General features: G+C 50.2%; 1 protein-coding gene, 1 long non-coding RNA gene and 1 other non-coding gene across 3 annotated transcripts; 1 reads left to right on the top strand and 2 right to left on the bottom strand.

Moving 5' to 3' along the window:
* The first annotated feature begins 499 nt into the window (after nt 1–499).
* Nucleotides 500–4,349, top strand: LOC148127484 (uncharacterized). Its single transcript, XR_015741715.1, has 3 exons — nt 500–545; nt 1,496–1,612; nt 4,259–4,349. It is a non-coding gene; the product is annotated as an uncharacterized LOC148127484 (long non-coding RNA).
* Nucleotides 3,070–11,000, bottom strand: RPL23A (ribosomal protein L23a). Its single transcript, XM_026724825.2, has 5 exons — nt 10,785–11,000; nt 8,816–8,996; nt 5,651–5,827; nt 3,356–3,425; nt 3,070–3,192 (listed from the first exon to the last, which is right to left on the bottom strand). Exons 1-5 carry the CDS (start codon nt 10,807–10,809, stop codon nt 3,178–3,180), a joined length of 468 nt encoding a protein of 155 aa, XP_026580610.1. The 5' UTR covers nt 10,810–11,000; the 3' UTR covers nt 3,070–3,177.
* On the bottom strand, nt 5,537–5,601 carry LOC113453329 (small nucleolar RNA SNORD42). The gene has a single exon (XR_003376261.1). It is a non-coding gene; the product is annotated as a small nucleolar RNA SNORD42 (small nucleolar RNA).
* Nucleotides 11,001–16,047: the final 5,047 nt, after the last annotated feature.

The raw sequence follows: 16,047 nt of genomic DNA, 5'->3' as shown, positions 1-16,047 counted from the left end.
AGTTCCTGCAACCGTCCGTCGTATGTTTTAGTCTCCAGTCCCCTCATCCTCCCAGTTGCTCTTCTCTGCCCTTTTTCTAGAGTCTCAACCTCTTTTTTATAGTTTTGGTGACCAAAACTGGACGCAGGACTCCAGGTGTGGCCTTACTAAGGCTTTATAGAGTGGTATTAGTACCTCCCTTGACCTCGATTGCATCCCTCTGTTGATGCAACTATCGTCCTTTTCATTAAACTTCTAGATGTATCCAATCCCTGCAAACATTCATTCTGCCCTGCAGCTATTTTTTTTTTCCTTCCCACCCTCCCAAAATCCGTTTCCTTGGCGCCTTCACCAGCAGCAGCTTCCAACCTGCCCAGCTGCTGGGCGTAGTGCCCACTTTGAAGAACCTGCCTTGTCTGCAAAAGATCCGTCTGCCCTTCCTGGCATTTTGACCCCCCTCCATTGCTTGTTTACCGTCTCTCTCTCTCTCTCTCTCTCTCTTTTTTTTTTTTTATAATCTCTCCGCCACTTGGAGCTCAAGGCTCCAACAAGGCGAGAATTCCCAGGTGGGTCTTGGCGAGCGGCGGTGGCGGCAGCCTGGAGACAGGCCTGGCAACACAGGAGCCTCCTGCCCCTTCGTTCCTCCAGTGGGGGACGTGCCCAACACCAGGCGGCCCTGGGATTGGAGCGCCCCGAAACCCCCGGGGCAGAAACCACGGTTAGCTAGGCCTTCATTGGCAGACCGGGGCTCCTGACGGAGTGACGTCACCCCGGTGCAAGGAGGACGTTTGCCCACAAGAGGGCGGCAGCAGCAGCCGCAGCTCCAGTCGCTTGCTGAGACTTCAACTCCCATGAACCCCTGGGCCGGCCTGACCATTGGCTAAGCTGGCAGGGGCTTATGGGAAGCGTAACACCGGTAGAGAAGGCAAGAGGAGCGGGGAAACTGGCTTGGAGGCGGGCAGCCCTTCAACTTACGACCACACTTGAGCCCAAGGCTCTGTTTTTACTTTTCCTGCCACCGTCATTAAGTGAATCACTGCAGTTGCTAAGTCGGCAACACTGTCGTTGAGTGAATCTGGCTTCCGACGATGACTTTGCGGGTCAGGCCACACACAGAAAAGGGATCGCAGCAACCGTTGTAAGTACAAGTCAGTCACCAGGCACCTGGATTTCGATCACAGGACGGGGAAGGCAGCCATTGGTCGCAGAGTGTGACAAACAGTCCCAGGTCTGTTGCTGTTGTAATTTTGGCCACTAAACAAACCATTGTTAAGGCGAGGGCGTGTAAAGGAGATCCTCAGCTCCAGGAACTACGATCTGTGTGGAGCCTCCATATGCAGAGGCAGCCTACCTCACAAGTATAGTAGCTGGAAGCGGTGAACAAGTGGTGCTTTACTTGGTTTGGCCTTTGGGGGGAAATTGTTTGCAAGTCCTCGGCTTACGACAGAGAGCAAAATTTGTCATTAAGCGAGGTATTTGTTGAGTTTCACCCCATTTTACGACCTTTTTTGCCCAGAGCTGTTTAAGCCAATCGCTGCGGTTGATAAATGAGCCACCTTGGCTGTTAGGGGAATCTGGCTCCCCACATCGACTCTGCTGGTCCGAAGGTCACAAAAGGGACCCTACAACAGTCGTAAGTATGAACCAGCGGCCAAGCGTCTGGGTTTCGACCATGGAGGCTGGAAAGGTGGTGACTGTGAAAAATGGTCGCAAGTCACTTTTTTCAGTGCCTTGGTAACCTCGAATGCATCGTGGCTTGAATGCAGTTTGCAGTTATCGGATCTTCTGACCTCCTTGGCTTTAGCCGTCCGTCCGTCCCCCCCGTAGGCGAGGGGGACAGGGGGGTCCAGGCAACTTTAAGACTTGGGGACTTCAACTCCCAGAATTCCCCATTCAACCATTTTTTTTCTCCTACTCCCGAGTGGAGAGATTGCAGAGGAAGGGACGACGAGAGAGGAAGCAGGCAGAGAGAGAGAGAGTGGAAGTCTAGCGAAGCTGGCCGGGGAATTCTGGGAGTCGAAGTCCCCAAGCCTTCAAAGTGGCCAAGGTGGGAGACCCCGGGGGTCCGGGGCTCTCTGGGATCAAGCATGAGGCAGCCCTGGGGACACAACCTTGTTAAAACTTCCTGGCCTTTGGATTTTTTTAAACTTTTTACCTGCAGGCTTGAACCCTGAGGATTTGGTGCGTGTGTCTCTAGGGACGGGCTTCTCTTAGGAGGCCGTCAATCAGCCAGGTGGTTCAGGTGAGATGGACCAAAGCGGAAGGGTAATCCAGAGGGCAGCTCAGAGACAGGTGAGGACACCTGGTGGTGGCTGGAGGCAGCAGTGGCGGCACAGCCAGCGGGGAGCTGCCTGGTTTGGGAAGGGCAGAAGGACAGGAATAGGACTGAACAGAAACAGGACTGGGATATAGGATAGAGTATGGACTAGTTGTCAGTTGCAGAGTTGTGTCCGGCCCATCGCGACCCCAGGGACAACCAGGCCTTCCTCCTCCTAGTCTAATATAGACTAGACTAGAATATAAACAGAATATAGACTAGACTTGTGGAATAGAATATAGTAGAATGAATATAGGCTGGAATATACTGTAGAATAAACAGAGTGGGAAGGGTCCTTGGAGGTCTTCTAGTCCAACCCGCTGCTTAGGCAGGAAACCCTACACCACTTCAGACAAATGATTATCCAATCTCTTCTTAAGAACTCCCAGTGTTGGAGCATTCGTAATTTCTGGAGGATAGTGGTTCCATTCATGATCCTACCAGGAAATTCCTCCTTAGTTCTTTGCTTCTTGTCTGGTCTTCTGGGGGGGGCTTTGGGGAATGAGGGGAGGAGGTCCTGCTATTCTCCAAAATGCCCCCCACCCCCCAAAGGCCAGAGAAAGAAACGGATCCAGGAGAGATTCAACCTGGAAACCGGGAGAACATTTCCTCACAGCGAGAACCGTCCCCCCACACCTGGGCTCCGATGTGGCCGTTAAGTCAAGGACGACCTGGAATGGGGACAACCACCCTTTAGGGTGAGGGGATGCAACACACGGGTCTCCCCCCAAACTTCTCTTCCAAGGCTGGAAAGCAAAGCGGGAAACCGTCCGGGGTGTTCAGGGTCCTTTATTGTAAATATTCGAACGGTTTTGAGGAAGAGTTTGTAAACCACGTGGGACAAATGCTGGGTGTGTCTGAGCCGCTCTGGCGGCCTTCGCTCAGATGATCCCAATCTGAAAAAGAGCCAGAAACTCTCGTCAGCCACCTCCTCCTGGCTTGTCTTGGGGGATCCAAGCCCCCCACCACCCCCAAAAGCAGACCTTCTTCCCCCTTCCTAAAAGAGAGCCCCCCCACCCCTCATCTCCTACAAGTCCCATGACACACGAGAGGTCTTACCTTGTTGGCCACATCGAGCGCGTCGTAATCTGGAGCAAGGCGGACGTAAGCTTTCTTTTCCCCGTCGGGCCTGGAAGGAGGCAGCGAGTCTTAAGCCCCGGAAAATAAAAGGATCCCACCCACCCCCGCCCGGTTCTAGCCATCGAGAGACGGTTCCAATCCCCGGAGGTCTCTGAAGGCAGGCGGTCCCTCCAGCAGCCCCCCCACCTAGTCACTAAAAAAGCCCTAAATCTGCAGGATGAAAACGGTCCCAGGAACACAGGGAGTCCCCTCCACTTACGCCTCTTCCTTCAGTCACCTGTATTCATCCCAAAGGTGCTTTTTTTTTTTTTCAAGAGGCAGCGGCACTTCCTGTTTTTTTCTTTGAAGACATTTCACTTCTCATCCAAGAAGCTTTTTCAGTTCTGACCGGATGGTGGGGAAGGGAAGGATTTATCCGCCTGGCAGACAGCTGGTCATTTGCCTCCTTTTTAAAGAGCCGTTGAGGCCACCTGGGGGTTTCATCTGTGTCCTCAGGGTCACCTGAGTAGTGAAAATGGGTGTGGAGCCGCCTTGGAACGGCTGGACGTTGTTGAAACTGTTGCCAACAGACCCAAGGAAGGTCCACACACCCATTTGCACGACTCCCAAGTGGCCTCAAGGACCCTCCCAAAGGATGCAAATGACCAGCTGTCTGCAAGGAATATCAATCCTTTCTATTCCTTACCATCCAGTCAAGAGCCGAAGAAGCTTCTTGGCTGAGAAGCGAAAAGTCTTCAAGAGAAAAACCTCATTGCCTCTTGAAAAAAAAAAAAAAAAAGCACCGTTGGGACCTGGATGGCTGGAGAATCTCAGAAGACCTTTACAGGTATTAATGCCAATGTTTTTTCTTCTGCCGATCTGGGACTTGACTGGCTTCCTCAGCACAGGAATTGGGGCGCAGTCGGATCCCCCAGAGCAGAGGCTGCCCACCCAAACGAAACCGATGGAATGCAGCTAGTCCTCGGGTTACCACCATTCCTTTAGTGACCAACATTACAACGCTGGTGATAAAAACTGAATTATGAGCGTTTTCCACCGAGGACCGTTGCAGCCATCTCCGTGGCCACCTGATCAAAATCTGGCCACATGGCCACTGGTTCCTATTTATGACGGCTGCATTTTCCTGGGGTCATGTGATCCACTTCTGCGACCTTCTGCTAAACCAGTAATTCCCTCAACACGGTCCAACTATTTACAAAGTCTGCACTACTATTACTATTAATCTTCTCATCACCCCTTATCACCCATCCCTTCCCGTTTGTGATTGTATGACTGTAATTTTGTTGCTTGTATCCTTACGATTTATATGGACTGTTTCCTGGTATGATTTGATGGCTTATTGTACCCCATGACTATCATTAAGTGTTGGACCTGATGATTCTTGACTCTTTTTGACTAATATATCTTTTCTTTTTATGTGCACGGAGAGCATTTGCACCAAGACTATCGGGTGATCCTTGTGTGACCAACCACACTTGGCCAAAAAAGGAATTCTATTCTATCCTAGGTCAGCAGGAAAGTCAGATCCACTTAACAACCATGTTACTAGTTTCAGAACAGCAGTGATTCACTTAACGATATAAATCTTAAAATGGGGCAAAACTCACTTAACTTTCACTTAGCTACGGAAATTTGGGGTTCAATTGTGGTGTAAGTCAAGGAACACCTACAATCTCCTGATTCATCTAACACAAAATTTACCCACGGATGCTTCTCTTTCCCACATGCCCAGCGTGAGAAAAAGCACTAAGCCACTTGCTAGAGAGTTTACACGCTTCAGATCACTGGACGGATTTTGCTCTGAATCTATTTTTGAAGTGCTTGGACTAGAAACGACCCGAACTCCCAACGGTTCTGACTTCGGTTCTGCCAGTCAAAATGGCTGTTTTAACAAGAAATGGATCCTTCCCAATAGATTTTAAGCTGGGCTACTTAACAGACTTTCATATTAACCACACATTCCCTCCCCTCTCTCTAAAACATGGGAGTTCAATCTTAGCCCCTTTTTAAGTGGTGGACTCCCAGAATCCCCCAGCCAGCTTTAAGGCTGGTGGACCTCAACCCCACTAGTCTTGAAGCTGGCTGGGGAATTCTGGGAGTTGAAGTCCACCAGACTCCGTGTGGCCACGGGGAAAGCTCTGCCACTCTAAAGGATTCTTCGTGCATCAGAGGTTCCTTTGAAGACATCACTTAGCTCAGTCGGAAAATCCAACCATCACCTGCACGAAATGGCCCCGGGACCCGTCCCCGTCACGCTCCCACCCGCTCTCTTACCTGATCAAGGTGTTGACCTTGGCCACGTCAATGTCATACAGCTTCTTGACCGCCTGTTTGATCTGGTGCTTGTTGGCCTTGACGTCCACGATGAAGACCAGCGTGTTGTTGTCCTCAATTTTCTTCATGGCTGACTCCGTGGTCAGTGGGAACTTGATGATGGCATAATGGTCCAGCCTGGGAAGGGAAGGGAAGGGAAGGGAAGGGAAGGTCTTCATTAGCCCTGCCGGGGAACAGGACAGGGGGGAGCCCCCAAGAAGTACCAAGCTTTGCCCAGGACTGAGGTGCATCAGCTCTTTGTGGCTACGATCACAGCCAATCAGACTTTGGTCGCTAAAGCTTCATCACGCGCAGCCTCGACCCTGAACAGAGGGGCTTCTTCACCACCTGCGAAGGGCCAACAGGAATAACCTGGCTGTAGCAGAAAGGGACATCAAATCAGGCCGCCACCAAGAGGGTAGCACCACAATCCGGGCACCGGATTTGGAGAAGGGCTCTTGGCAGACTGGAACAGGAGCTGCGTGGTACTGCTCCTAACACTAATGACTCTACATTTGATATATATAATGTGGAAAATAATAAATAACAGGTCCCTTTATTGTGGAAGAAAAATGCTGTTTGTTAGTAAAGTATGCAAGGCACTGTTCTAAACTCACTGGACTTCTGAATGTACCAGAAATTAGGTTTGCAGATCTCTTTAGGCCAATAAACATTTCCTGTGCTTTGTGTATTGTCCAGTGAAGGATGTGAAGCATAATCCTATAATCTGTCCACCGTGACATAAATTCTTGGAGTAATAATATGCACTTTTTAAAAGAAAAAAATCTCAAACAGAGAATTTGTTAGCCTTTTTAATTTAATTGTATCATTCCCTGCTTTCAAATCGTTCTGGACTGTGAGGTTGATTTGTAGCGTTGAACCAGGATAGAGCTAAGGCATCACATTATACTGCAGTCCTGTTTACAAACTCTTACGTTAGTTAAATACATGGGTAGCTAGGCTTCACCAAAGAGGTACTTTCCTTCTATAAAAATGTGTTGAGGCCAGTTCTAAAGAGAGATGCAGTAAGTAGAATGCCTAATTTGTGCCACCATAACAAAAGCTGTCTGAGGGACTGCCTGCTCCCAGGATTCCCTGTCCTGTAAGATCAGGCACAGTTGGTGTGCTTTGGGTTGTTTCAGTCAAATAATGCCATTTTTCAGGACCCAAGAAGTCTTATTCGTTACAGCATCTGCCCTCTGGAGTGATATTCCCCAGACTTCTGTGTAGAGAAGAGGCCCCAGGAATATAAGGGAAGGCCTGGGAGAACAGATGGGGGCACTGGGAAGGTTTAACCTGGGAAAAAGAACTGGAAGGGGCAGGAGGCAGGGAAGAGAGAGCCCTGAGAAGAGCTGCAGGGCTTCCAGGTAGAGAATAAGAGGGTGGGTTTCTGTCCTGTCGTGCAGAACTGCTTTCTCTAAGGCCCCTGCAAATTCAACAGTCCCTCGCATCTTTCTGGCTGTTGTACTTGCTCAAGAAGCCCCAGGGTTCTCCAGACAAAACAAAATTGGAACTTGATAGCAAGGTCTGAACATGGAGAGGCTCAGCCTGAGTGAAAAGCACATGTTCACATTCCCGTAGGCCAGCATGGAAAACAGCAAGAATGCCTGGACAGAGAAATGGCAACAAGCCATCGCACTTCAGACTTATATAGCGCTGCATGGTGCTTTTACGGCACAGCTGTCTCTAAGCGGTTTAACCACTGCATCCCCACGGCCTCTTAAATATAGAGATAAGATGGATGGATGGGATAAGCAGACATATAGACAGCAATAGCACTTATATACAGCTTCACAGTGCTTTGCAGCCCCCTCTAAGCAGTTTACAGAGTCAGCCTCTTCCCCCCACTCCAAAAAAACCAAAACAATCTGGATCCTCATTTGACCGACCTCGGAAGGATGGAAAGCTGAGTCAACCTGGAGCTGGTCACAATCGAACCCCTGGCTGTGGGCAGAGTCAGCGTGCAACACTGCGCTACCAGTTCTTGGTGATCCCCCCTATCAAACCACCTGGCTTTAACCTGCCTCGCTCTGACTGAATAAAATTGAGTGGAATTAGGTGTGACACTGGAAGAAGTGCCTCCTTCCTGCCTCGGGGGGGATGGAGAGATTCCCCTTGTTGCGACTGTGATGCAAATGTGCAAAGAATTAAACCCCTTGTGAAAGACTGCCCACGACACGCATGCCCGGGGTCCCTAGAACAGAGACCCGCAAACTTGGCCACTTTAAGAGTTGTGGGCTTCAACTCCCAGCTCTGCTGGCTGGAGAATTCTGGGAGTTGGAAGTCCACAAGTCTTAAAGTGGCCAAGTTTGGGGACACCCCCACCCCCCGAAGATCTGCACAGAGCAACGCCAGTGGCCAGTGGCTGGCTAGCTCAACTGGATATCCAGTTATCATTTATTAAAGTGAGGTCTCCAGATCTGGACACACAGGATTCTAAATGGATGGTGTGTGTGTCTGACAAAAGCCCCGCACAGCGGGATTAGGACCTCCTAATCCCGCTAGTGATGCAATCTAAAAATGGAGAACAGAGTCCGATAAACTGAACCATCCCACGAGGGTTCCATCATCCACTCTAGCCCGAGGCCTGGGGGAAGAGCCAGCTTCCAAGGCAGGCACCCCCAACCGATTAGCTTACCTGGGCTGCACTGAGTGAAGAGGAATTGTCTTGGGCCACGTGCTAAATATATAAGGTTAAGCATTGCTAAAAGTCACACATAAGTAGTCCTCAACTTACAAGTTTGTTTAGTGATGGCTCAAAGTTACGGCACTGAAAAAAAAACCTTATGACCATTTTTCACACTTATGATGGTGGCTGCATCCGTGTGCTTACAATTTACATTCGGATGCTAGACAACTGCCTGCTATTTATGACCGTTAGAGTATCCCATGATCCTCTTTTGCAACCTTCTGACAAGCCAATGGGGAAGCCAGATTCACTTCACAACGGCAGTGACTCCCTGGTCTCAATTATGGGCATGAAGTGAGGACTAGCTGTAATGTTAAGTTTACAATCCTCCCTGGCAGCCCATGGATGGCAGGTTGGACAGGCCTGTTCTAAAGGTTCACTACTGTCAAGGTGGAAGCCATTTGAGTTTTGGGGAAGGGGGGAAGGACCCAACCTACTTGTTCCTCCGTGGGGCGCTCTTCCGGGGATACTTGGGCTGCCGCCGTAACCGCAAAGTCTTTGGTCTCCGGAAGGTGGGCGATGTCCGGATTTTCTTCTTCTTGTGACTGTGGACTCCTTTCAAGACGGCTTTCTTTGCTTTAAGTGCTTTGGATTTCGCCTCTGTCTTCGCCGGGACGGCTGCGGGGAGGAGGAAGAAAGGGGGTTAGTACAGAGGATCTCAGGCTTGTAATCTGGGCCATCCATTCCTCTGCTCCCTCCACAAGCCTCCAAGGGGTCTCAAAGATTTGCAGGTGTCCCCCACACACCCCCAAAAAAGAATCATGGCTGCTGATAAAACAGGATGCATCAACAAGGTGGAAGCCCAGCCAAATGTCCATGGAGATTCTCCATCATCCACAGGTCATGGTTGTCCCAAAGGCAAATAATATTTTTTTTAAAGTTCCTCTTCTCATCCAAGAAGCTTCTTCAGCTCTCCCTAAGCTAGAACTGAAGAAGCTTCTTGGATGAGAAGAGAAACAGTTTCCAAGAAAAATCCAAGCAAGTCTAGTTGCCTTTGGGGAAAGCACCTTTGGGACAGTCTAGCCCCAAATATGTTACACGGAATACAAAGGGCACCAATTATGGTGGGCTTTAAGGATGCAACACAGACTGCAGAGAATGTGGCCCATTGGTGTTTCTCAAACCTCAGCATCTTGAACACGCATGAACTTCCAACCCACAGAACCCACCCCCCACCCCGCCTGGCCTGGGGGAAATGTTCTTGGTGGTTGACTCCTTGCTCACTGGGAACTTAATGGCATAATGGTCCAGCCTGGGAAGGAAAGGGGGGGGTTTCCATTAGCCCAGTGGGGAACAAGCTTTTGGGAGCTCCAAAAGGCACAGGGCTTTGCGCAGGATCAAGGTGCACCAGCTCCACGGGGCTACAATCACAACCACTCACTAAAGCCTCCATCCTGAAAATAGCACATTTTAAGAACACAAATAAAACAGTCAATGCCAGAGGACACCAACCAAGGGAGTAAAAGGCCTGGAAAGAAAGAAAAATCCAAGGGTAACAACCGGCCTGTAGAAGGGGGGGCAGCTAACTTAACAAGAGTAGGGTGGGACCCCGGAGGTCTTCTAGTCCAACCCCCTGCTCAGGCAGGAGATCCTATAAAAACCTCCACTGTTGGAGCAACCCTAACATCTGGGAGGGAAGTCCTTCCACTGGTTAATTCAGAGGTCCCCAAACTTGGCCCCTTTAAGACTTATAGACTCCCAGAATACTCAAAAGGCCGGGGATGATGGGCACTGTGATCCCCAATTACAGCTCCCCCAATTAGGCTGAGCCATTACCATCAGAGGCCTCGTCAGGCCGGGGATGATGGGCACTGTTGATCCCCAGCAAGTCCTCCCCCTCCCGAATTAGGCCTGCCAATTACCCAAATGCCTCCTCAGGCCGGGGACGATGGGCACTGTGATCCCAATAACGGCCCCAATCAGGCCCAGCCAATTCATCAAAGGCCTCCTCAGACCACGGATGATGGGCACTGCGATCCCCAGTCACAGCTTCCCCCGCCCCCCAATTAGGCTGGGCTATTATAATCAAAGGCCTCGTCAGGCCGGGGATGATGGGCACTGCGATCCCCAATCACAGCTCCCCCAATGAGGCCCGGCCAATTACTCAGAGGCCGGGGACGATGGGCGCGGTAATCCAGCAGCAAGAGAACCGGGAGGCGCGATTAAATGTGGGGGAGGGAGAGAGAGAGAAGGGAAGGGTCTCAAGAGAAGTGGGGGGGCCATCCAGCCCCATTCTGAGGGGAGCATGCAAGGAGGCCACGCTGCCTTTCTGAGGGGAAAGGCGGGAAGGGAAGCGCCCAGCCGGGCCCACCTCCCCGGGGAGGCCACGCTAAGGCAGTTTCGGGTAAGGGCGAGGAAGGAAGGGGGAACCGGCATCCCCCTTCGGGCCGCGAGGGCCGCGCTCACCCTCCTTCTTCACCTTCGGCGCCATCTTGGCTGAGGGGAAAAGAGGCGGCCGCGTGAACAACGCCTGCCTTTTATAGCCGCTAAGTCTCGCGAGAGCCGCCCGGCCAAGCCACGCGGGGTCCTTCACCAAGGAGGCTCGCGCACGCGCGCGCTAAACTAAGTCCTACGGGGGGAATAATAATAATAATAGGAGGGGCGTGGTGGGCTTTCGAAAGGAAGGCGCGTGCGCATCGAGGGGGGGTTCATGGGAATTGGTGGCCTTTCATGGCGGAGCTTTGGGAGTTGTAGTCCAACAGTATCCCCGTCCATCCCCCCCCTTTCGACGTGGCGACTTGTTTTTTTTCCTGCTTTTATGAGGCGCGTTTAAATGTTGGGCCTCTCCGGCCGTAAGGCGTCCAATGGCTTTGTTATTAAATGGCTTTTATAAATCAAAATGAATCAGTGGCTTCGTTTTGGGGGATGATCCGCCATGCAGGATCCATGAGGACTAGAGACTTAAGCCGAGCTTTGGCTGCCTGGAAGCCTCATTTACACTTTTATCCCAGGCCAGGGGTCTCCAACCCTGGCAACTTGAAGCCTGGCGGACTTCAACTCCCAGAATTCCCCAGCCAGCAAAGCTGGCTGGGAATTCTGGGAGTTGAAGTCCGCCAGGCTTCAAGTGCCAAGGTTGGAGACCCCTGTTCCAGGCAGACGCCTAGGCTGCTCCTAGGTGGTGTTTTATTGCCTTGAGTAATTTGAGAAGCAAGTTTGGTGGAGGGTCCCACATCCCAGCTTCCGTCCCAAGAAAAGGACCCACAGTTGGACAATGCCACGCGAGGCAGTCAAAGTGTTATTTTGGGCCAGCTTCTGCTATTCCAGTGCCTCATATTTTTATTTTATTTTTATTATTATCATTTAATACATTATGCAGAAAATTAAAATACAAATTCCAAAAGGGAAAAAAAAATTACAAAAGTAAAACAAAATTAGGAAAAAAAAACCCATAAAAAGTGAATTATAAAACAACAAAACAGAAATGTGTTTGCTTTTTTGTTTTTGTTTTTTTAAATCAATGTTTTCAATGTTTTGGTCTTGTTTTACTTTTGATTATATATATTTTATTAGCTTGATACCCATGCTTTGCGCCGAAACTATGTGGTTGGGCTTAATTTTTGGGAGGAAAATAAGCGGGAAAAAATTCTGCCTCTGCCTACCAGCATCCATCAGTATTCATTTGGCTACTGTCCTGTCAGTGTGTGAGAGAGTTGAGGGCTGTTTGGAAACTGAAAGAGTATTTGCTGTGTGAGGAGACAGCAGGGAGCCTGGGCCTGGCTTAGCTCAACTGTTCTGTACTAAAGCTGCTTGGTGCTCAGAAAGTGAAGGTGAAAGTGAAACTGCTGGTGTTTTGTAGGCTTTAAATATAAATATTATTTATTAAATATTTCCCCCTGCCCCCCAGCCGTGGCTCTGCCTTATGGAAGCAGAGTCTGTCACTTGTCTGGAATAAAAGTGTGGGAAGCCCTCCCTCCTAGAAGAATGTAATATTTTGAGAAATATTAAAAAGGCAGAATATTATATTTCCCAAAGGGAGAAATGGAGACACATGTTTTTGTAGAGGCAGGAAGCAAGCCCCACTTTCCTTAATAGCCCACAGCAGATGCCAGCACTTAAGAGATTCAAGAGCTTATTGAAAGAAAACAAGCCTCTAGCTAGCTCTGTTCATAAGCAAATAGCTTCACCCAAGATCCAAAACAGGACGAAATCCATTAAGCCACAATAGGAATTGCCCAACACCCTTTCCGAACACAAGGCCCTTCATTGCATCATCTCAGAGCAGCCCAAACTCCAAGCTAACCTGGGAGCTCAAACACCCAGGATTTGCATTTTGCCTATAGAGCCAGCTATGACCCCTACATGACCCCATGGGCATCTGACAACAGCCAGTAGAATATTAAAGGACATGTTCTCGCACAGGAACAGGAAGCTCAAACACAAAGCCCAAAGGAGGTATTAAAAAAAATACCCTCACTCTCAACTCCATTTGGTCACAAACCCTGGCGGTTCTGTCCATCAATAAACCACCTTTCCAATCAGCCTCCATGATTCCAGCCTCTTGTTCCCGGCTTGGAACTGAACCAGATGGATATTTCTCTCCAGCAAAAGTGGATCTGGGACCAGGGCAGGCGGAGCGCCCCACCCCCACCCCAAGAACCAAGGAGTAGGGTCAAGGGTCTTCCCCCTCAGGAGACCCCCAGCAGCAGCAGCGACGCAAATCTGGGGTCTTCGGAGGGGCCTTCGGGTTTGGCTGCGACACACTTCACACCTTCACCCCAAACAAGACACGGGTGCAGAATCTCCCCAAAGCACAGCCCCGTTATTTTGCAGCACTGGACCTGCAACCCTGCAGATAAGTTTCATAAATAAACACAGAATAAACGATGTTCCCTAGTTTAGAAATGAAATGTCTGCAAGAAAACTGCCAGGCTGAGAGAACACTGAGGACCCCACAGTCCTCCTCCCCTCCCCTCTGTAACCCTTCCTTCCTCCCCTCTTTCCTTTCTTCTCCCTCCTCCCTCCCTCCTTCCTTCTCCCTTCCTTCCTTCCTTCCTTCCTTCCTTTCTTCTCCTTCCTCCCTTCCTCCTTCTCCTTCTCATTTCCTTCCTTCCTTCCTTCCTTCCTTCCTTCCTTCCTTCCTTCCTTCCTTCCTCCTATTCCTCCTCCTCAATCCCCCTTCTAGCACTGATGAAGTTACCAAGTTGGGTAATGAAACATCTGCAATATAACTACCAGGACTCCACAGTCTTCCTCCTCCTCTCTCACTCCTCTGCAACCCTTCCTCCCCACTTTCCTTCCTTCCTTCCTCATTCCCAACTCCTCCCTCCCTCCCTTTCTCCTATTCCTCCTCCTCTTCCACCCCTCTCCCTTATAGCACTGATGATGTTACCCAACTGGGTCATGAAACATCTGCAACAAAACCACCAGACTCTACAGTCCTCCTCCTCCTCCTCCTCCTCCCCTCCTCTTGGCTGGAGAATCCTGGGAGTTGAAGTCCACGTCTCTTAATGTTGCCAAGGTTGGACACCCCCCGTTCTAAGCCTTTGGCGGAACCGCATTCCTTCCGGAAGGCACGGATGCCATGCCAGAACCGTGTTGGTGGTTAATCATCAATAATCCTCCAGAGGGAATTTGCACCAGACAGACTTTCTCTGCAAAAGGTCGAGGCGATTCGGCAAGGACCGGCCCTTCAAACTCAGCCTGGCTCTTGCTGGACCTTTGGACACGGAGAGTCCTTTCCACCCTCCACCCCGGGGGTCAGACCTTCCCACTAGAGTATGAAGGATCAGGTGTCGGCATGTAGGTACAGAGGAGGTCCTGGGGGATCAGAGGAAGGGTCGGACCCAGGTATGGATGGGATGGACATGAGAGGGAGGAATAGGAATTCTGATAAAACAAAACATTTTCTCTGGCCTTCATTTCTGTGCCTTGAGCAGCCTGGCTCCTTCCCGTCTCCTCTCTCTCTACAGAAAGAGGGGGGTCACGGGAGGGATTGGGGGTGCTACCTCAGACCAAAATTTAAAACTGCTTTTATTTTTCTCTGTGGAAGGAGGGGGGGGTCACGGGGAGTCGGCTGCTCTGCTATAGGAAAGAGGTTAGATCTGCACATTCTTAGCGAGGCAGAAGTTGGCACCTTAAACCAGTGGTCCCCAACCATTTTTTGTGCCGCGGCCCGGTACCGGCATCACAAAATCATCCGCGGCCCAGTACCGGCATCAGCACGCATGGCAAGGCGAGCCGAAGCGACCGGCCAGCCAGCCGTCCCCCGCTTCTCCCCGCCACCTTCAACTCCTCCTTTGTACCTGCCTCGATGGGCTTCGCGACGGCTTCGGGACGGCCGCTCGGCTCGCCTTGCCATGCGTGCTGAAAGAATCCTCGCACCTTAGTTTCGTTCGAAGCCGTCCCCACCCTCGATGAAACTAAGGTGCGAGGATTCTTTCAGCACCCAAACGCCGCTTTCCAACCAGAAAAGCTCACCGGAAGCACTTTTTCATCAAAAGAAGATGGCGGCACCCAGCAAACCGGCGGCCCAATAGAAATTGTTCCACGGACCGGTACCGGTCCGGGGACCGGTGGTTGGGGACCCCTGCCTTAAACCACTAGCCAGGATATTAGGGACAAGAATAGTTTGCTTATAAGAACCCCCCACCCGCAAAACCACATGGCTGGCACATGAAACCAGGACACTTTGCAAGATACCTGTGACCTGGAGTGAAACACAGGTGACCAGGCCTATATTCAGCTATATAGGGGCCTGAGCTCCAAATGACCAATCCATATGGCCTGTTATGCCTGCATTATTTGTGGGAGGGCAAAGGGCCGAACTCGACCACCCCTTGACTCTAAAAGTGGCTGTAAGATTCCCACGGAGGCCCCTCGGTTGGCTTTGGAGCCCTCAGGGTCTTCTACCTTGGTACCAAAATAAAAGCATAATTTTGTCCCACACCTTGTGTCCCGTGACTTATCGGCTTCGACACCACGCAAGAGCCCAGTTTTGGGGACAAGTACAATGGCCGTTTCTTCCTTACTGGTCGTCCTCAACTTATGAAGTGATTGTTCAAAGTTACCACAGATTCTGGATCCGAGCTTTGCTTGTCGGAACCCGGCTGTGGGGGGGTCGCAAAAGGGGATGACGGTCGTCCCGTCCCCCCCCCCGGGATGATGCAGCTGTCATAAATATGAGTCACTTGCCAAGCCCCTGAATTCTGATCCCGTGACCCTGGGGAGGCTGCAACGGTCGTAAGTGTGAAAAATGGCCCTAAGTCACTTTTTTTCAGTGCTGTCGTAACTTTGAACTTTCAGTAAATTAAATGGTTGCAAGTAGAGGAATACCTGTCATCCAATCTTTCACATTCATGTGACAAAATGTGGAAATTGAATTGTCTTTTACAGATGTACAGAATAACAGAGGTTGGAAGGGACCTTATAGGTCATCTAGTCCAACCCCCCTGCCCATGCAGGAGACCCTACACCATTTCTGACAAATGGCAGTCCAGTCTCTTCTTGAAAGTCTCCGTGGATGAAGTTCCCACAACTTTGTTTTAAAATCTATTGACATTGACATTTTAGATATTTTTATTAGAGTTATGGGAGTTTTTTCCCCCTTGATGTCGTTCTTGGATTTTCCTGGATAAAGCAAAGTTATAAACACGTTTCTTTTTTAATCGTTTAGATTTAAATCTTTTAGATTTGCTCCTTTTTTGTTTTCCCCAAGGAAAGATGGTCACCC

Source organism: Pseudonaja textilis, chromosome 1 (genome assembly GCF_049901715.1).
Source record: "Pseudonaja textilis isolate UNSWEBS1 chromosome 1, rPseTex1.2, whole genome shotgun sequence".
Taxonomy (NCBI): Eukaryota; Metazoa; Chordata; class Lepidosauria; order Squamata; family Elapidae; genus Pseudonaja; species Pseudonaja textilis.
The sequence above is the reverse complement of the archived record's forward strand: the minus strand, read 5'-3'. Positions and strand labels throughout refer to the sequence as shown.

Coding starts and splice junctions, on each gene's coding strand:
- RPL23A (XM_026724825.2), bottom strand. CDS start 10,809: ATGGCGCCGAAGGTGAAGAAGGAGG. Junction 8,997..10,784: donor GCCGAAGGTGAAGAAGGAGG/GTGAGCGCGGCC, acceptor TCCTCCCCGCAG/CCGTCCCGGCGAAGACAGAG. Junction 3,426..5,650: donor AAGGTCAACACCTTGATCAG/GTAAGAGAGCGG, acceptor GCCTCCTTCCAG/GCCCGACGGGGAAAAGAAAG.